The 26,906-nt window shown below is 42.3% G+C and overlaps 4 protein-coding genes across 6 annotated transcripts; 2 read left to right on the top strand and 2 right to left on the bottom strand.

The window, feature by feature from the left end:
• Positions 1-678: 678 nt before the first annotated feature.
• LOC121713412 (leucine zipper transcription factor-like protein 1) lies at positions 679-6,930 on the bottom strand. 2 transcript variants are annotated; one of them, XR_006032818.1, is made up of 11 exons: positions 6,616-6,929; positions 6,080-6,204; positions 5,763-5,957; positions 3,700-3,760; positions 3,104-3,175; positions 2,825-2,890; positions 2,549-2,626; positions 2,011-2,187; positions 1,559-1,662; positions 1,099-1,407; positions 679-902 (listed from the first exon to the last, which is right to left on the bottom strand). XR_006032818.1 is itself a non-coding variant. In XM_042097987.1 (11 exons), exons 2-11 carry the CDS (start codon positions 6,616-6,618, stop codon positions 1,392-1,394), a joined length of 897 nt encoding a protein of 298 aa, XP_041953921.1. In that variant the 5' UTR covers positions 6,619-6,661; positions 6,787-6,930; the 3' UTR covers positions 679-1,391. The 2 variants fall into 2 exon arrangements, 1 of the variants encoding a protein (XP_041953921.1); XM_042097987.1 differs by having other exon boundaries at positions 679-1,407; positions 6,616-6,661; positions 6,787-6,930.
• Positions 6,931-7,772: 842 nt separating this feature from the next.
• bfsp2 (beaded filament structural protein 2, phakinin) lies at positions 7,773-11,490 on the top strand. The gene is made up of 8 exons (XM_042097974.1): positions 7,773-8,626; positions 9,012-9,094; positions 9,393-9,549; positions 9,834-9,995; positions 10,212-10,340; positions 10,569-10,804; positions 11,008-11,093; positions 11,353-11,490. Exons 1-8 carry the CDS (start codon positions 8,198-8,200, stop codon positions 11,397-11,399), a joined length of 1,329 nt encoding a protein of 442 aa, XP_041953908.1. The 5' UTR covers positions 7,773-8,197; the 3' UTR covers positions 11,400-11,490.
• A 1,726-nt stretch (positions 11,491-13,216) lies between these two features.
• Positions 13,217-23,030, bottom strand: klhl18 (kelch-like family member 18). Its single transcript, XM_042097962.1, has 10 exons — positions 22,810-23,030; positions 21,575-21,705; positions 21,305-21,445; positions 20,991-21,189; positions 17,555-17,715; positions 17,012-17,148; positions 16,661-16,883; positions 16,220-16,324; positions 16,011-16,122; positions 13,217-15,856 (listed from the first exon to the last, which is right to left on the bottom strand). Exons 1-10 carry the CDS (start codon positions 22,942-22,944, stop codon positions 15,470-15,472), a joined length of 1,731 nt encoding a protein of 576 aa, XP_041953896.1. The 5' UTR covers positions 22,945-23,030; the 3' UTR covers positions 13,217-15,469.
• LOC121713423 (comitin-like) lies at positions 21,994-26,906 on the top strand. 2 transcript variants are annotated; one of them, XM_042098010.1, is made up of 4 exons: positions 21,994-22,298; positions 25,905-25,993; positions 26,363-26,456; positions 26,550-26,906. In XM_042098010.1, the coding sequence occupies exons 3-4, from the start codon at positions 26,367-26,369 to the stop codon at positions 26,814-26,816; spliced, it is 357 nt and encodes a 118-aa protein (XP_041953944.1). In that variant the 5' UTR covers positions 21,994-22,298; positions 25,905-25,993; positions 26,363-26,366; the 3' UTR covers positions 26,817-26,906. The 2 variants fall into 2 exon arrangements, with proteins under 2 accessions (XP_041953944.1, XP_041953935.1); XM_042098001.1 differs by lacking the exon at positions 21,994-22,298 and having other exon boundaries at positions 25,840-25,993.

Raw genomic sequence — 26,906 nt, forward strand, 5'->3', positions numbered from 1 at the left:
CATCAGCATTAGATAATAACCAATGTAGCGCCATGGCAAAAGCACCGGCAAACATCCTATTCATTCTATTAGTGTGAAAACATAGAATAACCTGTATGCAAAGCTAGATAAAGCCACAGTGACTATCACAGAGACTCAGGTCATAGAGTGTTCATATAATGAGGAGGCACTGCCTGGTCTTGAAAGCCTTGGGGAGACAAGCAGCAGATCTTGGGGTGGGGTGAGGTGGGATGCTGGGTGCGTACAGCTCCCTGGCAGGTGAAGCATACCTGCCAATGCCTACCCTGTGGAGGCCTGCCCACAGACTCCCCCCCAAGCCCTGATCACTCAAACATGTCATACATCAGATAGGTGAAAACACAGTTGTCGCTTTTAGTTTTTGGACTTAATCTTCCAAATTGTCATTCCTGTTAACTGAAACATTTGATTCTGAGGGCCAACCAACCTGAGTGAGCAATGTATGTATGAGCGTCTCCTGTAATTCCTCTCTTATATTAGACATTTTCCATGGTGACTTTAGATGCTAGTTATTTCATCTGGTTACGGTGGTTATCTTTTTGGTGTCCTTTTTTTGTTTTGTTTTATGTGGCAACACCATGGCCAAATGATATAAAGCTAAGATCTGACCACTGTCACTTCTTATCCATAAAGTACTAAAAAAAGGATCAATACAATCAATGTTTATCCATAATTTTACACAATTTATTGACCGGAACATTTCATTATCTAGATCAGCACAACACTGATCATGTTTTGTTGTGAACCTCTCAACACATTTAGGTGTATGTGCAAGTTAACTTTTATGTAATACTGGCAACATATGCAACACACACAGCTGAAGACACAGTGCATTACAGAGAGGTACGGCAGCTGGCCAGTATGGTGAAAAGCCACTGTGCAGACTGGGAAAATAGTAATAAAATACATTATATCAACTAGAGTATATTCCATTGTCAAAAACATTAGTATATATAAAATAATTTAGGCCGTGGTGGACAAATCAGGCAGACTTGACATAAGCTCCACAATCATATCTCATATGACAGGGTTGGATAGCCACAAACACATACACATAACCACTCACACATCTAAACTAACCTTCATTCCAGATTAAAGAACTTTCCAACCACCATAACCTACGTCCAAACAGATAGAGAAAATTCCAGTCTGTAAGGTAGTCTGGGGGAGATAAAGTTTTTTCTGGTCATTTCCATGATGATACATAAACAGTGGTGAAATCACATGATTGTTGAAAGACCACTTCCCTGAACACAGAATACCAATTTATCTGTAATTGGGTCATGAGGTGAAATATCTGTGTCAGTGTTGCTGCAGTGACCTCTCGGCATTTGGCCCGTCTGCTCCTCTTTCACTGCCTCCACTGGCTCTCCTCACTCAGATTCATATCTGTCAAGGAAATTAAAAGATGGCAGGAAGTCTGTCAAGGAAACTAGCTCAGCTATTAACCTTAAATAGAAAATTCATCTATGGCTGAACACAGCTCCAATGTTACTTTGTGCCAATTTTAGCACAGCATTGAGTGAATTCTACCACTCACTTCTGTAACCTCTTCCTGATTTCTTTGATCTGCTCATTCTTTTTGGCCAGGATCTCCTTCATGTTGCGATATGCAGCAGTCTGCTGGAACTTCTTCTCTAGTTCCTGTATTAAACATATGAACAAAGATGAATAAACATGAACGCATGGACCATTGTTACATGAGATATTCATAGTATGAGATACAGTAGATGCCAGGTATGAACATATAGTGAAACATTGTTAAACAAACAAAGTGCTGACTATTAACCCATTTACTCCTAATATGCCTGCTAAAAACACCTATAGAATCCTATGGCATTCTAGACTAAATAACTTTATTTCCTGAGGGTTTTCTGAAAAAATACTAAGAGTTGTCAACGTCTACCAAAACCTTAATATAAACTGATCTTTGAATCATAGTGGTACGTGGTATCACACGGGCATGCCAAAGACATAAGGATGGGTCTTCACCTTCTCGGCTAAGGCCAGCTGTTCCTGCACGCGCAGCAGGTCATGTTTGGCAGCTACCAGATTGTCCTGCAGGTCCTTCTGAGACGCAGTGGTGGCGCTCAGGCTCTTCTGGAAGTCCTCCCTCAGAGTTTCCACTGTACCCTCCAGGTCTGTGATCTCCTGAGATCGCCGGGTGAACTGTGAGGGGATAAGACAAAGAGATGGACAGACATTTTTGGTGAATTAACACTACAACGTGATTAAAAAAAGACCTCACATTTCAGTCTAGTTTCTTACACTTTTCCTATACTATACTATACTATACTATACTATACTATACTATACCAGACTAAGCTATGCCTAACAGGCAAAAAGCATATAGTGGTACTTGGATTTTGACATACTCACCATGAGTATTCCATGCAGCAAAAACAAACAGAATTACTATCACTATGAGAAACTGAGTGAAGAGGATGTGTGAAAGAGGGGGCCTCTACTACTACATCTCCTGATCTCTTCAGGTTCATGTCTATGTGTGTGAGGTCACTTCCTACTGTACCTGCTGGTCAGTCTGGACCCTCTGGAGGTCCTTCAGAGCCTGCTCCACCTTGGACTTCTCATCTAGAGCACTGGTGGCCTTGAAAAACACCACTCACAAGTTACCATATGGAAGAAGCTGACTAAAATAAGCCCAAGTCCTGCGTCATCATACCCACTGGGACTGGTAATTAAGCTCAACCATGAGCTTCCATTAACAGGACAGGAAATTGAACAGAAAAACAGACAGAACATAGGGGACACCACTGAGTCTACCAAACTTCAAATACATATTTACCTGTGATTCCAGGGTCTTGAGCCTTGCCTTTAATTTGTCATTCTCCTCCTGTAGTCTGGCAATCTCCTACGAACACACACACACACACACACACACACACACACACACACAAGCAGTTAACATGTGGTGCAATGTATGCTCAAAACTAAACATGTAGAACAGGTAGACAATATGAAGCATGCATTTATACAGTCAACTGACTCATGTGAGAGGTGAGTCATTTTAAAGGCTATAAAACAAACAAGAGTTCTGTATAATATAGCCATCAGTTTACCCCACCTTGTTAAGGAGTTCAGATACACCCCCTTCATTCAATGGGGCCAGCTTGGGCTTGCTGACATCTTGGCTTGTCTGTGTCAGGCATGCAAAATGGCATTAATGGGTTAATAACTCAATCGTGTTAATAATCATACTTCACCGAAAACAAAAAAAGTTAACATTAAAAGGTGCTCTACGCGATGCTACATTAGGCTAAACGATTTTTTGTCACTTACAGCAAACATCACCTCACCATCCGCTAGCCGCATGTGTCCTGAATACACTGTAAAAAAAACGTGATCTCTCTGGACAGCCAAGGCTCCATAAACAGCAACAAAAACATCACCGACAAGATGCGCGTTTAGGAGAGTTTTAATTGCACGGGAGGGGGAGGAAGTAGCAAGCTAGCTCTCTGTTTTGTTTGAACAGAAGTGACGTTATCCAGCATCGCTTAGAGCACCTTTAAAGTTTCACCTATAAAGATTTTATAATATTATATATTATGCACCTGACATTGTAATTGCATTTCTTGCATTGTAATGCATTTAAATGTGTCATATGTACATCATGTACTTGTATCTACTTTCACATGGGAAGTCTTGCAAGCTGATGTTCACCTTTTTATTAGTTGTTTTAAATTCTGTCTTCTCAAACTCGGCCACTTGCTCCAAGAGCTCTCTGAGGAAACAGAATTCGCCAGTTATCAGATGAATGCAATCAGTTATTTCACCCTCTATTCAGCAAATATGCAATCACACACAGAAATCATACACAAAAATACATTCTAGGGCTGCATAATTATCAAAATCGCACTATGAACCACCGCAATTACCTAATCGCAAAAGATACAAATAATCATGCACAGTTAATTTAGTCACATTTCTGACTTTTATATTCATTTCATCCTCCTTGACTATGCCACTTCTGTTTGGTGGGTGTGCATAGTGTGTGAGGGGCACAGAAATTCTGATTGGTAAGCTTCACAGTTGGTCGGGCATGCTGTGCTTCTTGTGCACTGGGCGTGGTCACCAATCAGAGGTGGCACAAATTACAGAGACATTTGGAATATTCAACTGAATCAATTCATTGATATTCAAAAATCATATCGCAAATCGCAATAGCAATATCAATAGCAAAAAAATCCCAATTAGATATTTTCCCCAAATTGTGCAACCCTAAAACATTCCTAGTCATGTTACACTAATGTTACAAAATAATCTAAATGATGAACTACTGAGACTTGTCTAGGATAAGTTTATGGCTTCTGGACTGAAAAAGAAGATCCCACAGGCTAGCAACAGCGTCCCAACCTGCACCATCCTCCCAGGCACTTTACTAATCAATCATGTCTCAAAACACGGCAGTTCTTTAAACTGTGATATAACTAGTTGATTGCGGTGCAGGTACAAAGTGAGGTTTCATGTTCCACATTATCAAAAAAATTAGTCACCAAGACACCAATACTTATGAACTTTGTTCAAATAAGGGCAGAAGTTAAATAACATGCTTAAGGCGGAATGTAAACACTAGATCCAGAACTGTATGGAACTATGTGTTGGGTGTGGAGAAGTGATCATTAAACTTCTACGAGTTACACAAGACAAAACGTTTTTGCTTTTTATAGACACGCATCTGTTGCAATGTGATAAGACAACAGATACTGCACAAGTTATTAACTGTCTGGACAAACTTCCCTCTATGAGGTTCCCAAATGTACTGTAAACAACCAAAATGGTTAATATAGATATTCTTGTTGACTTTTCAACATTTTCCATAAAAAAAGACATGCACAGATTCATGCACTGTCAAAGGGAACATGATCTAACAAGATCTATCTCTGCAACTACAGACATATAGCACATGCTACAAAAAAATAGCTGTGCTATGAATAATTTACCAGCTTAGCAGCAGTGACACCTGTTTAGTTTTTTAGAGTGAGATGAGGTCTACAGATGAGGTGTTTGCAACTACATACCGATGCTAGAGATTTTGTAAATTATACCACAAAACTATCAACCTCTGTAGCATCAGTGCCATGAACAAAAAAAGTTCACATACTGTACAGCCCTAACCGGAAATTGGAGGATGTGGTTTTCAAAGCCACTTTACTCGAGTAAACAACCAGCACAAGAGAAGGAGCTGTGGCCAAATATGAACTTTCATCTGCTTTGGAAACAAAATTTACAGCAACTACATTTTACTAGATTGTGTGCACAATATTGTGTGCACGCTTTACTACAAAGTGCTCGTTATACTACATTGTGGTCTCATTTTATTACATTGTGCGCTCAATTTAGTAAATCATGCACACATTTTAGTAAATCATGTGCTCCTTTTACAAAAATTAAAATGAGAACACAATTTAGTAAAATGAACAAACTATTTAGTAAAATGAGTGCACTATTTAGTGCAAAAGATCTAAGTAAATGAGTGCACGTTTTCTGGATATACACAAAAAAATATCTTACAATGACCCCTCCAGGGTTCCGTACAATTCACATAATATAGGCTAAACTTTTCAAACTGCTACAAGTTCTTCAAAACTTTCAAGATGTATGCCTATGACTTTCATCCCTATGCCTATGACATATCTTTTCCCAATTATAACTTCTAAGAGACACTTATAACTCTTCCCCCCCACCGCGCCCGTCCCAGCCCACCGTCCCAGCCCCAGCCTCACCTGTTCTCCAGTTCTGACACGTCGGTCTGCAGCTTCAGGTAGTACTTCTCGGCCTGTGAGAAGAGCTGCCTGAGGAGGAGAACGTTGGTGTGTGTCGTGTTGATGAGCTCCATCTCCACCTCCCCTCGCACTACTGCCTGCAGGCCCTCCAGCATGTCTGACACCTCATCCGCCGTGAAGGTCTCCTCCACCAGCCTGGAAAACAGAGAAAACAAACACAAAGACACGCACAAGTGGGCAGAGTGAGATGGAAGGATCCTTGATTTATATGAAGGTGTTTGGTTATTATGAAGGCTTAGTGTTGGCACATTGGTCACCTGCTTTCTTTAAGGTCCTCGAAGCAGGAATCAATAGTTTTCAATCTCTGGACCCGCTTGGACCTTGCAAAACGCATGTAATTGATAACTTCATTCTGATGATGTTCATTGAACCCAAGCTCCGCCTGTGCATGAACACAACAAATTAATCAGGCCCAACGTTACATTTACACACAGCTCACAACTGGGACACCACTACGATTTACTTAACTAGATCTAACTATGGTTAGTTAATTTAGACTAAATATGATTACGTAAGGATATATTAATTCAACTGAAAATGATCTTATCGCCTACCAAGGTTGACACATGTAAACCACACTGGTAGCTTCTACATCAACAGGGCAGGCATACTTTGGACTGACACAATAAAGTATGACATGCTAGCATGAAACTAGCAACGACTCGTTCTGAACAACACTATTTGGCCATTTAACCATTCAACTCGGTCCTTTTCTTGAGACCAAACTTGTGCTAGCTTGTGGAAGCTATGTTTTCGGCAAACATGTTAACGTTAGCCAGCTAAGATGACTTACCATGTCAGATTAATGCCAGAGAGAACGAACAGAATCACAGAAGGGGCTGTTCAGAGGCAAACAACCAGAGGGAAAATGCGAGGCAACGTTAAGTTATTTATACACACATTGACAGTTGGGATATCTCAGTCACGAATGTATAAAATGCTCAGAAGATTGATGAAAATACACCTTGAAGCATTCGTAAGCCAACTGGCTTGCTCCATTAGCCACCAAACACGTCTTAGCGGCAAGCTAGGCTAACAGAAGCAGAGGGTGAAGCCACCTGCAAACACCAGTTGCTATGCAACTGATCTTGACGTGGCCATAACGTAGGAGAATTCTCCCTTGTCGGATATCTCCCCCTGTTGGATACACCCGAGGCCCTAGATACACCACTGTGTTGATAGGCCTACTACACCATGATTTTGCAGTCATGATTTATGAACAATGATCAAATTAAACATTGATAATTCTTGCTTTATGATCACTAACTTAATGTATTTTCTTTCAATAGTAACCATCTGGGTCAGACTTTAAATTGATCATTGAAATTTAGCAGCACCTTGTTATTCCAGGGAGAAGTTCTGGAATAATCTTCTGATCAAGGGTATTGTGCATAGCCTTTCAAGCTTTTCATGTCATCACTTCATTATGTCTATTGTTAGGTGTGTTCAAATAGTCCTCGCCTGATGTCTCATGGATACAGTCCCACACCTGTCTCGCACACTGTCTGACACAGATGGAGCTGTCAACATGCAGAATTCAATTAGGCCTACTATTTGAATATGTCAAAATTGTGTGTATACATACATATAACAACAATTTTATCAGCATGCATGTATCTACAGTATGATGGCCACTGAAGGACTCACAGCCTTAGTCGTGAGTAAAGTGTAAATACAACTCTGTTTAGGGATATCATAATTGGCTGTCAGATAATGTATGTGGGTCAGGAATTGTATCTCCCAGATCATGGCCAAGTACATGTTTGGAAATGCAGCGTGTCACCCAAACGTCTCACTACCCCCCGTGTAGTGGGAACAACCTCACAAACACTTCTATCTTTCTCATTCTAGCATTTACACACACAGGGCTATAGAGATTCCTCTTGCTTTGACATGATGATATGACACTTTTCACACACACACACACACACACACACACACACACACACACACACACACACACACACACACACACACACACTTATTGTGCCCTGTCATTTGGCTGCCATGTGTGTGCTGTGCATACCTGGGCGGGTGGACACCACCAGGTTCTGGGTTTCCATCTGGCTTCATAGAGCTTTCCTGAGAAGGCCACAGTGCTGAGGCAGCCGAAAACAGCGCAGCCTCAATGCACAAAGGCCAGGGCCACAGGGTCTCTGTCACAATGCCACCGCAAACAACAGGGTGCAAACAAAGAGCTCTGCTTTCCAGAAGCCCAGCGCACCATAAAGAGGCATGTGCTGGGAGGCGAGGCCGTTTCGCTGAGTGCTGGGCAGAGAGGTTTTTGTTGAAGCAATGTCCATGGGTGAGTAGCTTGCCGCCATCACCACCACTACCACCATCTCCATCGTCGCTGCCACCGCCACACAAAAGCAATGCCTCTTCCGAGACGCCGATCCTCCTTCCTGGGCCAGTCAGCCACCGAGCGGCCGGGTGGCATAGGCCGAGTGACTGTGGGAAGCACCAGCGCACCACGGGGTGTGTTCGTGGGCATGGCCCCTACTGGCAGCGCCAGCTGCCTGGGCACGCGCGTCTCCCGCCGGGCACTGGGCATCAGCAGCGTCTTCCTCCAGGGCCTGAGGAGTACCAGCGTGCCCGTGGTGCCCCAGCCTGGCGAGCGAGGCCATCAGCCCAGCTTCGACACCCTCAACGGGTGTCTGCTGGAGTACCGCGACAAGGTCCGCGCCCTGGAGCAGCTCAACCAGCAGCTGGAGGAGCAGATCAGGAACTGCCTGGACCGCAAGGCGTCCAGCGCCGGGACCTGGGCGACCCTACGGGAGGACTGGGAGGATGTCTCTACGCAGGTGGGGGCTCTGAGAGGATCAGCTGGTTCAGTGTGGGATTGGATACTAAACATAGTAATGAGAGATAAAGCAGGGTACATCATATGCTGCAGAGAAAATCAATGTTTGATACTTCATACACCAAATCCGTTTTGTAACTCCATAATGATATGACAATGTATCATTACCAACTATATTGTGGGTTTTTCATTTAAATGCTTTAACATATGGGATAATCCCATATGTTGAAGCATTTAAATGAAAAACCCATAATATAGTTGGTATAGTGCTTCAGATGGAATGTCATTTCACAAAGTGGTGGTGTTGCTTGCTTTCACACCGAGCTGTTGTGGAAATCAGCCATGTTTTGAAATGAGCACACTAACACTCCAAAGGTGCTCCTCAGGTCAGTGAGGCCATCCTGGATAACGCCCGGCTCATGCTTCAGACCGAGAATGTGCAGGCCAATGGCGAAGACTTCAAAGACAGGTGTGTCTCGGGCTGGTTGAGTGGGGCCAGCCTTTGCAGCATATCCACATTTCCTTTACCAATTGACATGTATCCAGCTGATGTATTTAGCTGATGCTGATCACAAAGTATGGTGATATACAGGAGGGGAATATGTTTTGTCTTGTCCTATACACGAATCGAAGAATGTACACTTTATGTGTTTTCTTGGGAGTCCAATCCACTAACTTGGTGCTCTAAGCATCTTGCTCCTGAGATATGTTACTTGACATGTAAGAGGAAGGCTCTCCACATTTTGTTTTGCTTTGTGGCCTGGCAGATATGAAAATGAGCAGCCCTTCCGTAAAGCCGTGGAAGAGGAGATTGGCTCTCTCTATAAAGTGATAGACGATGCTAATCTGACAAGGATGGACCTGGAAAATCAGATTGACTGCATGAAGGTTGAGATGAGAGATCTAGCCAGGAACCATGAGGAGGTGGGTTGAAATTCTCATTCAGTGACACAAGCCAAACTATTTTGGGCCAATGCTTGTTTTCACACACATGTTTCAGTTTGTGTGTATATTTGGAAGATTTTGAGATCTGATAAGGCAAGATATGTCAACAGCAGCTATCCACTATCATCAATATCTGCTAAGAAACCTTTTATTTTTCATTCAGTTTTATCTTAAAATGATGCATACTATGTTGATTACCATCAGCTCATCAGCAACTAGGAAGTTCTGTGAATGACGTCTCCCCTCTTACGTGCTCTTGGCAGGATGTGAGGGTGTTGTACAATCAGATGGCTGGCCGTGAGGTGGATGAGCCCGATGCTCCCATAGAAACCAATCTGGACCAAATCCTCAGCTACATCCGCACCCACTGGGAGAAGGTCATTGAAAAGAACCGGGCCGAGACCGATGCTTACGTGGAATGCAAGGTTCACACTTCTACACTTCTAGCCCATTTTGGCACTATATTGAATTATGAACAGTTTCTCTTTACTCATGCTTTCCTGTTGTCTATTCTATTTCTTCTATGTATGTCTGCATGTGTGGTCATGCATTTGTATTCATGTGTGTGTGTGTGTGTGTGTGTGTGTGTGTGTGTGTGTGTGTGTGTGTGTGTCTCCTTGCACACGTATAAATGCAAGCAGCAGGCTGACAGCTTAAACAGCAAGCTGAGCAGGGAGGAGGAAGAGCTGGAGGGTCTAAAGTCAGAGTGCAACGACGCTGGCTGTAAGATCCAGAGCCTGCAGGCTGAGACTGAGTCCATGAGAGCACTGGTATGAACACTTCTTTATCTGCTCCTATCTCAAAACAGCCTAGTGTGGGCCTGGAATATGGCCCTCATCTGGTCCTGATTACATTTCCCCAACCTGCGCTCTGAGGAGTAATTGCAGGGCAAGGGTATCTGGATGTTGGCCAGATGCTGAGCAACTATGCAGAAAGAATATCTGTAAACAGAAAGGTCATAGACTGAAGTCTTGGGGGATTGCTGTTTGCTCCCTCAGAAACGTGGCCTGGAGAACTCCCTGAATGATGCCAAGCACTGGCATGACATCGAGCTGCAGAACCTGGGCTCAGTCATCGGGAAGCTGGAGTCCGAGCTCGGCGACGTGAGGGCCGACATCGAGCAGCAGCGCCGTGACTACGACACACTGCTTAGCAACAAGATAAAACTCGAGAAGGAGATCGGGACCTATCATGGAATTCTTGATGGGGAGGAGAGTCGATTCCATCCAGGAATGTGAGTCGTTTATACCCTCAGTACCTCCAACTAGCCCCAAGCATTGTGATCCCAGTCCTAAATATTTAAATTCCACTCAACAATCTGATGACCTGTTGTTCAGACCATCTTCAACATCATTTCAACATCAAGATTTCTCAACAGTGGAAATAACAGCTTTTCATACTGAGTCAAATAAATGTCTCTGTCCCTGTGCTCCAAAGGTGTTTTGGAGGCTATGCTGATCCTGAGGGTGGGTCCACTCCCCAAGCTTCATCATCAGACCCCCCCAGCAAACCCCGCCCTGATGGTAATTTCTCAGTGTAACTGTAGTCATTCTGTGATGTTCCACATTTGCCCTATTTCAAACCCATGTTTGTTATAGGTCTATTTGTTTGTTAGATGATCAAATACAGCAATATATTTGTTTTTTATACAGTACTTGTATAGTCTAGAATATAGATTCTGCTAGATCATCACTTTCCGTGTTAATTGTCAAGTCTGAATATTTAAGCCTGTCAATCCTTTTCTGAATCACTGTCTGACTGAAGAGATGATTTTCTCTTTAGGGAGAGATGTTGCTAGCAGCACCCCAGCCAAAGACCCAAAGAACTGAGATTGAGATTCCCGTTGTGTGGCTTTCTCTACTTCCGTACTTACATCTGTGCAAGGAGTACAAACCCGATCTCCACCTGCCAGCAAGGGCTCTACTCTTCAAGCCACCACTTTCATTGAAGCATTTAAGGGTGAATGAAAATTCCAAATAAAATTCTGAAAATCCATTTTTTAATTGGCGTAACATTTTTACATCACACTCAAAGATGCTCATTACAAAAAACTTTCAGAGCCCAACTGGGGCTTTTTTGTAATGTCTTTTACTTAGGCAGACCCGGACTGACTCAAACCATGGATTTGAAAATCTGTGAGGAGTATGTTCATATTTATGTTACAACTTCATAATGATGGAAGGAGCTGAAGGGCCCATTTCCTAAAGGATCCGTTTTTGCCGGAGCAACCCACCAGCCCAGCTGTGTCTCACAGTCATCATGACGCAGTAGGAGGGCTGTGACGTAAGCGCGGTTGGCTCTGTAACAGGATAATTCTATAGTAGAGGCTAATGACATGGTGGGGCTGTAATCACCTGGCTGTAAAATCACCCCTCACGCCTATACTCATCACTTAAAACACGGCCTAGCAGAATCAGGGCTGCCAGGTGAGGTAACTGCGGTGAAATTTAATAACAGCACAGCCCAGCACTGGTTTCACTATATGAGTGGGAGAATGGGGAATGTGTTTCAAAATGGCCAGGGTTAGTCTTTAGGTGAATTAGGGAGAAATCATAAAAAAAACAACAGACATTAACCATATGAAGGCGCATGTTAAGTTTGAACACTTCCCTCAGCTAAAACCACCACAAAACACTAATGAGGGTCCTTGGTTACTGATGCGTTGTTGTTGGATCTCCGATGACCGAGAAACAACCTGCACAAAATGGCTTTCTGGAGATGGAAGATCTTCTCTTACGAGACATAAAGCTCATCAAGGGAGTTTTCCAATCCTGTGGAACAAAGGAATACAAGAGTGATGTCAACTTTGACTGGACCAGTTTCAGAACAGTATACCACTCCATATCAAGGCCAAGGCGGACTGCTCAGGTCCAACAGCACCTCTTACAGTGTCAAACAGTGACTTTTTTGCCATAAAAAACTATAAGACAATATTGACCTTTGATGTTGCACCCAGGACAGTACTTCTCTCTTCAAGCTTCGATACAATCCCTAAAGAAGCCATCTGAATAAAGATGAAATAGAAGAACATGAGTGCACCAAATACTGCATTTGTGACCACAGTCTTGCATCATGATACAAGTCTTTTGCGGCTTCACACAAAGCTTTTTTTAATCAATCTTCAAAATGAATGCATAGCCATACACACATTATTAAACCCAGTGCATGAAGTTTATGCATTATACTAAGAAGCTGTGTTGTAATACGTTTTTTTTTTTCAAACATCAACGGAATAGCAACAGAGTTAAAGTCCAGTTCCTCAAAAGCACACTCTGCAATGATAGCTTTGCTTTCAGCATGGTCATTTCAACGCTGCAAAATCTACTCAAAACGTACCTCAGACATGATGGGTTGGCCATTTGCAGTCCTGTGCACTTGAGCACACTGTGTAAGTATAAAGACCAAAGCGATCATCAAAGGCAGTGGCAAGGCTCCTCTCATGGTGTCAGTGTAGTGTCAGGGATGAATGTGAGCGTTTCTCCTGAAGCGGCTCTTGAAAATACCTGCATATGCCCACAGTGGGCCGCCAGGGCCATAATTATGTTGAAGGGCGGGATCCAAATTATCCCAAATTATCCAAATTCTCTGATTCAGCACTTTAGAAGTAGGTGTGAATCTACTAAACTATCAACTGCAGAGAAAAATATAGGCAAAAAACATTAACTATTTAGTTTATTATTTTTTGACAAGGCATTTTCTTTCTTTTTTTTTGTACATGACGCACAGTCCATCTGAGTGTAGAGGAACCGAGAACAAAATGTGACATTTTAATTTTCCTTCAACACACCATGATTTAAGAACAGACGTCAAGGAAAGATGCCTTAATTGTGTCAGTAAAACCTGGCTGAGGAATTTCGGTTTTGATTTTAGCAGGCAAATTTCCCCGAACATGACCTCCCATCTCAGAACAGAGGTAGCTTAAGACAACATGACAGATGTAAGAAAGAAAGAAGTGAAAGGTGAGAATCACCAACTCCACTGATCAAGACAGTCCTCAAGATTAGAAAAAGCAATAATTATAAGCAATATTAAAATATGAAAGAGTTACTTTTTTCAAACCATTATGTGCAAAACCATATAAAGAAAAGTACAACAAATAATAAATAAAATCTATGGTCCAGTACCAAAAACCTAGGGTAGTACAAATACTACGCCAGGACTGGAAGTTAATACAAAAAAAAACATCATCTTACAATAATATCAGCAGAAAAAACACAGATGGCAAAAAATTATCTGTATTCAAAATTCACAGTACATTATCCCACAATTTCATGTTGCTGTTCCTCTCAAGAAAATGTATAGAAAGAAAATGTATGGGGAATGAATCTAGGAAGCAGAGCAGTTTTCATTCATTCAGTTGCTCTCAAAACTCTCGCTTTGAGCCACAACTATAAGCACAAGTTATATGAAACACTCCCAGCCTGTTCAGTAATGTTTCAAGAATAGCTCATCAGGCTTGCTCCACACTCCTCTTCTTTTTGGTATCAAGTGAATCCATTAAGCCCTCATACCATCTGACAAACAAACGCATGTGAGGTAAATCATTTGAGACATGCAAACCTTTCTTTCAGGTCACAATACTGGATTTAGAATTGGCCCTTGCTGTGGAAGAGGAGATGTGGAAAGGCCGTCATAGATTTTATTTCACGACTAATGAACAGGGCAAATGACTCATGATTAATATTTTATATCAGTGGTGGACTCATCATTTCCCCAAAAATATTTCAACAGTTTGAACATGGCACGTAAAGTGGACGTGACAACTGTTTCTCATTTTCTTATAGGTTGACTTCTGCATTCAGTCCCATAGCATTGATATGAGACCACCAATGATATATCAATAACACAAGTTATTGAACACTGTCATGACTGTCACTGTGGTGATTGTACACCGTTGAAACATGATCCAGATCTCCCAACAATAAATAATAGATTTGCATGAAAGCAACCCTCAGTGGTTTTACTCTTCCCTATTAAAAACACAATTAAGCTTCCAGTTAAGCGCCCATTCTCCCACTCACAAAAATACAGGATAGGTAGACACAAACAAACACATTCACTCACTCACTCTCTGACACACACACACACACACACTGACACACACATACACACAAAAACACACACACAGTGTGTTCACTGAAACAGAGTACGCGAGGATCCGTTTCTGGCTAAGGGCACAGTGGACAGGTTGGCCTACGCTAAGCAGCTTTGAATGTTCACTGTAGATAATCATTATGGAATGCCCGGGATCTCTCACCTACACGTCTTATGAATGTCGAATGTGTCAAATTCACATGCCCGTGATATTGTGGACAACTGTCAAGCCACTAGACCATATACATTCTCAGACTCCTGTCTCTCCCAAAACCCCTCTCTCCCTCTCACTGGTTTAGTCTAGTCAAAACCCCTCTCTCCCTCTCACTGGTTTAGTCTAGTCAAAACCCCTCTCTCCCTCTCACTGGTTTAGTCTAGCCAAAACCCCTCTCTCCCTCTCACTGGTTTAGTCTAGTCAAATATAGGCCCTTCTTTCCACTTCTCCCTTCATCTCTTCTCTTCTGTTCTCTCTTCAAAGAGACCCTCTCGGGAGGGACACAAATAATGAAATGCTTTCCCACTGAAAGCGTACCACGTCCTGGTTAAAAACATGTACATGTGTATGTTCTGTGAAAGATCCCATCAGGACGTTGCCACTGGGCTCTCCTGGCTGAGGCTCAGTGAGTTTGCCAGGCTTATACAGTCAGTTGTAGAGCCTCGAGAGTGTAGTACCTAAGATGCAAAACATGAATCATGAATGCATTTTTGGAAGTCCTATCACCCATTAGAAAAAAAAAAAAAGAAAATTAATGATAACAAAACAAAAACGATACAAATTGTAGGTGAGAATTGGTACTTGACGGGGCTAAGCAGGCTTGAGAGGTATACAGCCGACCCCCACCCCGCCCTCGTGGCACACCATGGGCGCCATGAATGTCCAGCGGTTGGTCTCGGGGTCGTACATCTCCACCGAGTTCAGGTTGGACTGGCCGTCGTAGCCGCCCACGGCGTAGAGCCGGCCGCAGTTGGCCACCAGCGAGACGCGGCTGCGGCGCGTGTTCATGGGCACCAGATGACTCCACTGGTCCGCCACCGAGCTGTACACCTCCGCGCCCATCAGGAAGCCAGAGCCGTCGTAGCCCCCCACCACGTAGAGCTGGCTGCCCAGGGCCGCCGCGCCGTGCCGACATCGTTTGTTCATCATGGCCGCCACAGGGTGCCACAGGGCTGTGTGCTGGTTGTAGTACTCCACCTGGTGGAGGAGAGGCGCATGTACACTGTCAGCACTTTCAACACAGAACTGACACAGAGACAATAGCATTTTTGTTGATTCTGTCTGAGCACTGGTAGATTTGAAAATCTGAAAAATGTTCCTGCTAAACCTGTGAGGTGGCATTGACACTGACCGTGTTGAAGATCTGTAGGCCATCATGGCCACCGGATACGAATATCCTCCCATCAAAAACAGTCACTCCAGCAGCACTGCGACTCGCGCTCATCTCGGTCACCAGTGTCCACCTGGGGGAAAGATCATGCAATAGCCATTTCATTTTTCATAGGTTAAAATATGATCGGTTTGAGGAAATGGAATATAAATAACTGTAGCAGTACTCACCGGTCACTCTCAGGTGCATAGCATTCTACAGAATTTAACGAGGATTTGCCATCATAGCCTCCACAAACATATATGTGTCCATCTACCACAACTGTTCCCATTGCACTGCAGACAGACAAACAAGAGACAGACAGCTGATTTGTGAGCAAAGGAGCACATATTTGTAACTGTACCAATGAGAATATCTCTATAACTATTAGCCCTTCTACAAAACCCTTGTAAGAAACTATTACCCACTTCTAAATCTGAAAAAAATGTATACCCATATCATCTCACATCACTTTTGTATGCTTTTTAAGTGTGTGAATGTGAAAACTCATGCTGTTGTAGAAATGTTTCTATGTTCTAAATGTTGCTGAACTGCTTTGTTTGGTTTTAAACAAATGGTAAAAATAGCACATAGTTGCTAATATGAATTTGCGTACAATCATAAATCCTCACCTGCGTTGACTATTCATACTAGACACTCGGCTCCACGTGTCGGTCTCTGGGTTGTAGACTTCTACTGTGCTGAGCCGTGACTGGCCGTCGTATCCACCAATGGCATAAAGCAGCCCATTTACAACAGCCACTCCAACTCGACTTCGGGCTGTGGCCATTGGCTGGCAGCGCCCCCAGCAGTTACCGATTGGGTCAAACATCTCAACCACATTTAACGAGTCTCCTAAACGTGGAAAAGCATATGTGAGTCAAACAGCCTCAGCTGCCGGGACTTACAGCTTTGAGAGAAAGATCTGGAGAGCCAGTTACGAAAGGAAGCAATGAGAGAAGGAGGAGCAGCAGGAGTAGCACCTGCGCTGTTGAGCCCTCCCACTGCATATATGAGCCCAGCGATGGACGTGCAGCATCGCTGTCGGGTCTTAAAGGCTGGGAGGTGTGGGCGACGCTCGGGCATGAGGTGATAATCTTTAGCTTCGTCTACTAGGTCTCTGTCAGGAGAAAGAAAAATCATTGAACACAACCCACCAACAATGTACAGGACGCAAGCAGTCAGCTGTATTCAAGGAGCAATTTTACTACAACATAGCTTAACATCTGTTAATGCAGCTGAAAAAAAAGTGCAAACACATTCAAAAAAAGTGCTATGTTCTACTAGACAGCATACTGCTTTTGACCAATTGTTGAGCATGGCCACCTCACATTTGAGAAGCTTTAGAAGGCCATTACATCATGAACCACTGTTATTTAGGTTACCTCTTAAGACGACAGTAAAAGCAGTGACCATTAGTTCAAATATACAAATAAAAAAAACAGATAGTACACAGACCATGTTCTCCTCATATATACATACACACACATACTGTACACAACGCGCAGCTCTACAAAAAGCCGTACCTGCACTTGTGACAGCAGCGGACCAGTTCATCCTGTTGCACGCGGTCGGCCAGGAACTGGGGCCGGCACAGGGGCAGGCGCGTCCTGGCCAGCAACTCCGGGAGATAAGCCTCTCTGTCCTCCCTGTCGTGCCGCACCCACGCCAGTACTGCCTCGAACACCTGAAGGACACAGGGAGGCGACAGCACAGACACAGTCTCAGCCGTCAGCAAGAGGGTGAGGCCCACTGCTGAACTCACTGCAGGCTTTAAAGCCACATGGCCCTAGTATCCAGGAAATTACACCGGCTGCCTAGGGCTTCACTCTGAACTGGGCCGCAAGCCCGAGAAAGCTCAGGCAGAATATTGCAGCTGGCGAGAGGGCTTTGAGAGTTCATACGCAGCTTTAGGGCAAAGCAAAGACCTGATTGAGTCCCCTTCTCCACCCTGAGATGCACATTCTGTGTCCAGACTGATTTGAAAAAATAAATAGGTGGGGTGTATTGTGGCCGGGGATCACTCTTTCCACTCTCCCCAAAGCCCTAGAGCCGGGGTATTCAATTCATCTTCAGCGAGGTCCAGTTACGGAAAATTTCCTCAAGCAAAGGTCCGGAGCATCATAATGTTTAACATGCGTGTTTAGGCTATGTATGTGTGTGTATATACAGCGGATAAAATAAGTATTGAACACGTCAACATTTTTTTTCAGTAAGTATACTTCCAGAGAGGCTATTCGCATAACATTTTCTACAGACATTAGTATTAACTTAGGTAATCCACACATATTAAAAAATCCAAACATTAATGTCCCTAAGTAGAGTTATGAGTAAAAAAAAGTGGAATAGCACAGGGAAAAAGTACTGAACACACTAAGAAAAAACAGTACACAAAGGCAAGGAATGGCAAGGAACAAGCTGGAATCTATACATAGTTAGAGAGTAATTATCCCTCCTATCTGTGCAAATTAATGTAAGCTGGGTTAGTACATATTGATGAGCTATAAAAAGGTTTTTCGTTACCAAGTTGTCACACAAGAAACATGTCATGATGGGTAAAAGCAAAGAGGTCTTCCAAGACCTTTACAACATTATTGTTGCAAAACATATCAATGGAACTGGTTACAGGTAACTTCAGAATCATCCAGTAAGCAGTATTGGAGCCATTATCTGCAAGTGGAAGGAACATCACTGCATCATCAATCGGCCATGCACAGGATCTCCTCACAAGATTTCTGACCAGGAAGTCAGAAGGATAGTCAGAAGTGTAGCCTAAGAGCCAAGGACAACTCCAGAAAGATTTGGAGGCAGCAGGTTCAATTGTTACAGAGAAAATCATAGGTAATGCACTCCACCGCCATGGCCTCTATGCACGCTCACCCCACATGACTCTATTACTGAAGAAAAACATGTCGAAACTCATTGAAAGTTTGCTACACAACATTTGGACAAGCCTATGAAATACTAAGAGAATGTATTCTGGTCAGGTGAGAGCAAAATTTAACTCTTTGGATGTCATACTACACACCATATTTGGAGGAGAAATGGCACTGTGCATCACCCTAAAAATACCATACCAACAATGAAGTTTGGAGGTGGAGGCATCACAGTGTGGGGCTGTTTTTCATCTCATGGTACTGGCAGACTTCATACAGTTGAAGAAATGATGAATGGAGCCATTTTTTTCTGGGAGAATCTTGCCATCCACCAGAACAATGAGGATGAGACATGGCTAGACCTTCCAGCAGGACAATGATCCAAAGAATTCAGCAAAGGAAACTCTCAATTGGTTTCAGAGAAAGGAAATTCAGGCCCTCACTTAAATCCAATTGAACAGTTTTGGAAGTTACCTAAAGATCAGGATTTACAAGAGGGACCCCTGGAATCTTCAATATTAAAAGACTATCTGTTTGGTAGGGATGGGCCAAAATCACACCTGAATACTGCGACTGATTAGTTTAGTCATAGAGGAAATGCCTTCAAGCTCTCATTACAAATAAAGGGTTTTCCACAAAGTATTTAACAAATTTCAGTAGGCGTGTTCAATACTTATTTCCTGTGGCATTACACTTTCTTTACTCATAACTCTACTTATGAACATTAATGTTTGGATTTTTTTATATGTGTGGATTAACTAAGTTAATACTAATGTCTGGTGAACATTTCATGCAAATAGCCTCACTGGAAGTATACTTAATGAAAAAAATGTTGACGTGTTCAATATTTATTTTCCCCGCTGTATATATATATATATATATGTAATGTATAATGTGAAATAAAATAAGTAGCCTATAGGCAACATAGAAGAAATAAGGCAAGATAAGAGTAATTGGGGAGAAAAACTGAGTAGCCTTGGCTATTTTTAAGATCTTAACGTGAACTTTGAGAAAATTTGAGCTGAGACAAGAATGGATATTCCACAGCTGGTTCCTTGAACCCATTGATCAGCAAGATTCATTTTATTTTTATTTTTTTTATGTTGACCCGAAATCCTGGAAACCCAGGAACATCACGTTGTTGGGCAGTGAATACATGTAGGCTTAACTAGATTGTGGTGGATCAATCATATTGCCTTCTTAAATCGTAAAATATTCTGTGGTCTCAGTTCACTGTTGAATGGGTAGGCCTATGCTTGCTCAAAATATATGCTTTGTCTAGTAGAGGTGCTTCAAATTGGTGCTTTTAAAAATTGCCTGTCTCAGAATATGTAGAAGAGGTCCAGGGCAATTCCGCGCAAAACTGTCACATCCAGCGTTACGGACGTGACAGTTTTGCGTGGTATTGCCCCCGTATCGTTATATAAAGCTCTGTTCTCGCTGTCTAGCTTTCTCCTCTTTGAGCAATCGATGATTTGCAAATAACTTACTTATCGTTAAGATATCCATCTGATTGTTTCTCGTCTCCTGTCCTTGCTCGTTTCAGGCTATCAGTGAGTCTCTTCCCCATAGTAGGCTACTTTACTCACTGGCTCGACTTTATCAGAATTCACAGATTTCACTGGCTGAGTAGCAGCAAGCGAAATGATGGTTCCAAGCTCCTGAAGTAAATGCTGTTATCCTAACCAACGAAACATTTAACCCAGCTTTGAAATCTTACTTGAAAATCTAAATTAGTCTATTATGGTCCGGGTCCGGATAGGATCACGTCAGGGTCCAGACTCGGACCGTGGTCCGCCATTTGGTGACCCCTGCCCTAGATCATTCACGGTGCTCAGGAATGTCAGATCTGCTTTATCAGGACAGCATGCCATATGTTTTTTCCATTATTATTATTATTATTATTATTATTATATTTAGCGGCAAGGGCTGCATACATATAAATGTGCAATTTATTTGACACAATACAACGTCTGCTTGCCATTCTACTGAATAAAAACAAAGTGGCTTGGTAGACTGCTGCGTAGTGAGTATGAGAACCTCTGTACTGGTATGTGCCAGTGGAGAGACTGTCAGTGGCACTGACCTGCTCCTCTGCTTTGACATTGAGCTCGTCACAGCCCACCAGCTCCAGCACCTCTTCCAGCCGGAGCCCCAGGAACTCCTCTGACATGGACACCTCCACAAAGTGCTGGTGCACAAAGCTGTTGGCAGCGTCGTAAAGCGTGGTGCACATCATAGTCTCTGCGAACTGACGCACACCCAAACAGTTTTTTGGGTGCAATCTGCGAAGGAAAAGCCAGTCTCATCATCACAGTCCCACAACATCAGGAAGACCATAATCCTAAACCTCGCTGTGTGCTCAGAAAATAAAAAAAGAGCTGTGGGAATACTGTGTACCTCTCCTGAAGGAAAGAGCAACAGGCATCCTTGACATTCTGCAGCTGTAGGAAACTGGCCCCTATTAAGAGGGCCTGGACGTTCTGCTGGTCTATTGCCACATGGCCATTGTAAGCAAAATTTATCAGAGCTTCAAGAGCACTGGGAAGAGAGACAGAGGAGATAAGAGAAACCTTGGAGAGCACGATACACAACTCAGTGGTATACTTGCATCAGCAAAGCAGGTCCAACATTAATTTATGTGTGGAATGTGAGGATTAGGAGGCCTACCTAGGATCCATTCCCTGCATGACAATCTCATCCTGTTTACATTCCACCATGTCATTGGTGAACATGGCGTGGAAGTATGGAATGGAAGCTGCCAGGACTATCCTGTGAGCGCTGAATTTGTGTTCACCAACCTGTAAATAATATTACAGTTGATATTATTTACACTTTTGTCAACAACATTAACGCAAAACGAAGAGAACATAGGTCAGCTTTCACCAGTGTGCCATTCACTTCTTTTCAAAATAAGCACTGCACGCTACTGTAAGCACAGAATGTGTAATGTCAAGGTGAAAACTAATCACAACAACAAATCATATCATGACAATGTAGGGCAGTGGAGCAAAATGGGCAGGGGTGTATATGAGAGGGAAGGACTGGATGAGGATTATGCAACCGCAGCAACAACAAAGACACAGCAACAGCAGGCCACAACAGACAAGCTCTCAGTGTTTAATCTGCAGATAATCATAATGCTGCTTAATACAAAGAAGTGACTACACCGGCATGGCAAGGGCACAAACGCCGACGTCACACTGTGGTTTAATATCGAAATGAGACAGACTGTTTCTAACTCACTTGTCTGGTACATTGCTGTCTCCTATCCACTTTGTCTTAACAGTACAACTACCTTCATCGATTCGGACAAAACGGAGATGGCTCAAAATAATAGTTAAAATGTATGATAGCAGAGCAGAGGTAACAATTCTGCCATCAGACTAGCATGGTGAGATCCTGTTTCTGACAAAATTGTTCGGTCCCTCAGGCTAGCTGGCTAGCCAAGTGAACGTGTTCTGTGTTAGCTAAAAGGGATCAATACATTGGCACCTGCTTATACCTCGCTTTTAGTTCTTCCTGATATGGACGTTCATGGGTGCTGGCAGGACTGATCCCTGTTAATTTATCGTTAGTTACCTATATTAGCCTGAACTATACATTTCATGGCAGAAAATCAAACCTTTGCCTCAACAAGCATTCAAAACCTCGTGAAATTATTGTTCGGTCAGACATATTATTACAATGACTCTTTTCAGAGTAAAGTCATACAACGTTCATTGTTTTTAACGTTAATCCAACAGGGAAATCTAACTTGACTTGCCATTTCAACACTCCCTCTTTCTTTCAACCTCTCCCAAGCAACAAGCACTCATGGCTAGTGGTAGCAAGAGCTCAGCTAGCTAGAGCAGCTAGCCAGCTGCCATTTAGCTGCACAGGGTGCATTGGTGGAATTTCTTTACCTTCAGGGTCACATCACAGAGTTTCCCTTGCCGTCGGATTTCTTCCATGACTGCATACCCGCGACCTGGTAAATCGTGGACTGAAAAATGTACTAAATCTTCCAGTTCTTCGAATGTCATGTCACCCATCGTCATTGAGGAAAAGGAAAGACTGAAATATAGAAACGCAAAAAGATAGGGTAGCGTGAGCTTCGCGGGTCACCGTAGTCACTCTGGTCCCGGCTGCAGCTGAACTTTCTGCATTGCAGTCAGTTTGTTTAACTGTCTATACTAGTTTCTTACCAAGAAGAACGTGTGTAGGCCTACAGGTGTTCATCAGTGATACCTACAAAGATTTAACCTTAGCGGTCACTGCATCGTCGTGTTGAATCCATTAATCCTTGTCATTCTATGTTCCATCTTTCTGTATGACATGACTGACCGAGCAGAGTAGTCAGGATTAACGATTAGACTTGTGTTCGAGGATTACTTGAATAGAATGTGGTCACATCTGTAACAGCCATGTTTGGGAAAGTAACGTGTTAGGCTTAATGTATTCAGGATAGGCTACAATGTCATAGTCATAGGACACGCCATAGGCCTACCATAGCCTAATCTCCCAATCAATGAAAGAAATAAAACAAACTAACTTTCACTACATAGATAGTGCACTATAGTCAAGTCAATTAAGTTTAGATAGCACATTTCATACAGAGGTCATTCAATGTGCTTTACATAAACAAAACAAAACAATAATAACAAATAAAAGCGTAGAAGGGCAATATAGTCAAAGAATAGTTCAAAAGGTAAAGATCATAATAAAAAGAAAACATAAAACACAAGGTAAAATAATTTAAAAATAAAGAATAATTAGTAACAAAAACAAAGGCAAATAATAAAAGACAAGGTAGAATAATTGTCAAGGCAGATTCAAAATTTGTAACTCGGTGCAGTTAGCAGAAAGCATCTGAGAACAGTTTGTTCTTAAGTCTAGATTTAAAACTGGCTACAGTTGGGGACTTTTTCATGTCATCCGAAAGTTGGTTCCAGAGCTGAGCCATATAGCAGCTAAAAGCTGCTTCACCATGTTTAGTTCTAACAGTAGGTTTTACTAACAGGTTTTTCACCTGGGACCTGAGAGGACGAGAAAGTGTGTAGTGCTGAAGCATGTCTGATAGGTATTTAGGTCCTGCTCCATTTACTGATTTATAAACAAGCAATAGTGCTTTAAAGTCAATTAACTATAGCCTAAACTTAATAGTGAATTAATATGGTTTGTGCACCATAGGCCTAGTAAATGTGAATTCAAACAAATATGGGCATTGCTTTTTCAAAAGGTAAAAGAAACAACTAGCTAACATGTTACATTTGTGCAAGAGATTTGCTTCTTGGGGGGAAAGAAATATTTGCTTTATTAGTAGGAATAGGGAGGAACATTGAAATAACCTTGCTGGAATTTATATTGCATAATTCACATCGTAGTACAGGTGCATTGCAAAAAATTGAGATCGTGGAAAAGTCCATTGTCCTGTCCAGACTGAGATTAACTGCCAGTGTTTTGACCTAATTAGCAGATTAGAGCTCTTCTCAGGTCATCATTTCTATATTAGAAAGTCTTTATTCTAATATTCTGAGATACTGACTTTTTGATTTCCATGAGCTGTAAACGTTATCATCAAGATTAAAATAATTAAAACAAAAAAGGTTTATATATTTTACTTCATGTGTAATGAATCTAGATTACATGAAAGTTTCACTTCTTGAAACAAGTTATGGAAAAAAATAAACTTCTTCATTGTATTCAATTTTTTTAGACGCACCTGTAGTTCATCTGACCTTAAATGTTTTGCAACATATTTGTTTTGTTGCTCTCATGTTGCACAGGAAGATCAGAGTAAAAAAGGGAAATCGTAAAAAAAGATTATCACAAACAGTGATGCAGAACATTTAAGGTGATTTTGGGGATCAGCTACCCAAAATCTGTATAAAATACCAAAAAGTAATGTGCATCTTGTATGTGAGGAATACTAGTAGGCCTAAGAAGAAAATCTCCACAGTTTTGTTTGATTGTTGGGGAAGAGCATTAGTATACTGTGTATAGAGATATAGAGATAGTGTAGAAAGTCATCACCATATAACAATGATTACCAGTGCACAAATAATAATTACTGTACAAATAATATAAAAAAACTTGATTGCCAATAATATATATAACAAAAGCATGTTATTGTGCAATAGCACAGTAAGAGCTAAGAGGAAGATAGAGTTCATCATTCATATTGAGTTCATACATTGTGTGTCTGTATCACAAACCTTATTGACCCAACGTCAATAGCTGTCTTAAATCATGTGCATAATCTGATATTTCATATTCTTTGTGTGTCTAGTTTAAACCATTGCTATTTTAAAGTACTGCATTCCAGCCTTATTTAATTAGCACCTTTATTTAATCTCGAGCAAAGTTGGCCCTGAAAATGTTTATACTAGTTGTCTCTAAAAGAAATCTTTTGTGCAAAGGTTTTTAATGAAATAAATGCCTAGTTATTCACAGGTTGAGCTTGTGAAGATAGTTGACCAGATGGGGATTGATAAAAACAGTAACTTTTCATCACATCTGCTCATTCAATTACCCAAAATGACTTCTGAAGGCACCGTGCTGGCAGAAAAGTTAAAGACAAACTTAATAAAGCTACTATGACTGCTCAACATATGGTCGTTTCAAAGCCATATTAGAGTATGTGCTTTTCATCATAATGTAAATCAATTTCAAATGCTTGAATGCCTTCTCCATCTGGGCGTAAGCCCTTATGTGAGAGATGCTGAGTTGTCAGATTAGTTGCAGTCATGAGGCCATGTGGCCCTGTCCACATTTAGACACTCCTTTTACCCAATCACAGGGCCCTCTATTTTCTTGATGTCTGGTATTTTCCCTGTAAACCATCCTTTCAGATCCACATGAGTGAGTTTCTATCCAATTATTTCACAAACATTCAGCACACATGAAATAGTGTTATCTTTTAAGTTTCTGTTCTCAACACCACACAATGCTTCCTCTGTTCCTTGTCCGCACCTCTTACCATCACAACCGGACCCCCTCCTCCTCCTCCTCACCTCAGGCTTTATAAAATGGGAGGTCTCCACACCAGCATCACTTCACCCACAGCATCTGCCTCGTCAGTCTGATCCACTGAAGCACGCCCAGCCTGTGAGTATGCATGAGAAGAATGCCATTATTTTAACTTCAAACATTTTGAGGTAAGATGGTAGTCAGTCTCTTTCTCTATAAGATAGATATTCTGCAGAGCAGTGGAACAGTGGTAAAATGAACACTTAGGGCTGAAATATGAGAACTTTTTTTAATTCTGTAAAAAGAGTTGGTTGAGGAGCTGCATGCATGTGATAATTATTCGCCAGACCTGCATCCCACCCTTTAACAGTTTAAAAATATTATTAATAATATAATATATTTTTCCTCATGACATGGGCTTATTGTGTTTTACAGTAATTGAAGTTGAATACACAAGAGCAGTTCTGAGCTTTCTGTTTACACTGGCATATTTTATTTCTTTGGCAGAACCATGAGCAGGAACTACATGTCCAAGTATGATGAGCTCCGCAAGGGAGACTTCCTTTGGTCCAACAACAGGGAGTACAAGGCAGTCTTTCAGGTACTTCGCCCAGCTCCAACACATTTTTCACTCCTGTGTATGCGTAAGTTATTGCTCCTCTTAAAAAGTGTTCTCCTTCTCATCATCATGCAGGAGGATGGTAACTGGGTGATCTTTGGCTGGAAACCAATGTGGTCGTCGGACACAGCCGGCCAGCGCGACGCCTACCGCCTCTGCATGCAGGACGACTGTAACTTTGTTATGTACAAGCGCGACGACAAAGCCATCTGGCACACCGGCACCCACAGGACGGATGGCTTTAAGATGTGTCGTTTGCACCTGCGCGACGATGGCAACCTGGTGATCGAGAAGGACGGTGAAGAGGTGTGGAACTCCTCTCAGTCCAGGGGGATGAAGTGAAGCTAAGGGCATTCCTCCATCTCTGCTGCACAGCCGCCCTGCCTCTAGCTGGGGGTGGTATGACGAAGGGTTGGTTGGTTGACAAACTGA

The sequence above is a fragment of the Alosa sapidissima genome, chromosome 1, assembly GCF_018492685.1.
Source record: "Alosa sapidissima isolate fAloSap1 chromosome 1, fAloSap1.pri, whole genome shotgun sequence".
In the NCBI taxonomy this organism is placed as follows: Eukaryota; Metazoa; Chordata; class Actinopteri; order Clupeiformes; family Clupeidae; genus Alosa; species Alosa sapidissima.

Coding starts and splice junctions, on each gene's coding strand:
- klhl18 (XM_042097962.1), bottom strand. CDS start 22,944: ATGACGATGGGTGACATGACATTCGAAGAACTGGAAGATTTAGTACAT. Junction 21,706..22,809: donor TCTGTGATGTGACCCTGAAG/GTAAAGAAATTC, acceptor TATTATTTACAG/GTTGGTGAACACAAATTCAG. Junction 15,857..16,010: donor GCCTACAGATCTTCAACACG/GTCAGTGTCAAT, acceptor CTCCTCCACCAG/GTGGAGTACTACAACCAGCA.
- bfsp2 (XM_042097974.1), top strand. CDS start 8,198: ATGCCTCTTCCGAGACGCCGATCCTCCTTCCTGGGCCAGTCAGCCACC. Junction 9,095..9,392: donor GGCGAAGACTTCAAAGACAG/GTGTGTCTCGGG, acceptor GTGGCCTGGCAG/ATATGAAAATGAGCAGCCCT. Junction 10,805..11,007: donor AGTCGATTCCATCCAGGAAT/GTGAGTCGTTTA, acceptor TGTGCTCCAAAG/GTGTTTTGGAGGCTATGCTG.
- LOC121713423 (XM_042098010.1), top strand. CDS start 26,367: ATGAGCAGGAACTACATGTCCAAGTATGATGAGCTCCGCAAGGGAGAC. Junction 26,457..26,549: donor AGTACAAGGCAGTCTTTCAG/GTACTTCGCCCA, acceptor ATCATCATGCAG/GAGGATGGTAACTGGGTGAT.
- LOC121713412 (XM_042097987.1), bottom strand. Junction 5,958..6,079: donor GAGGACCTTAAAGAAAGCAG/GTGACCAATGTG, acceptor TCTGTTTTCCAG/GCTGGTGGAGGAGACCTTCA. Junction 2,891..3,103: donor TATCTGAACTCCTTAACAAG/GTGGGGTAAACT, acceptor GTGTGTTCGTAG/GAGATTGCCAGACTACAGGA.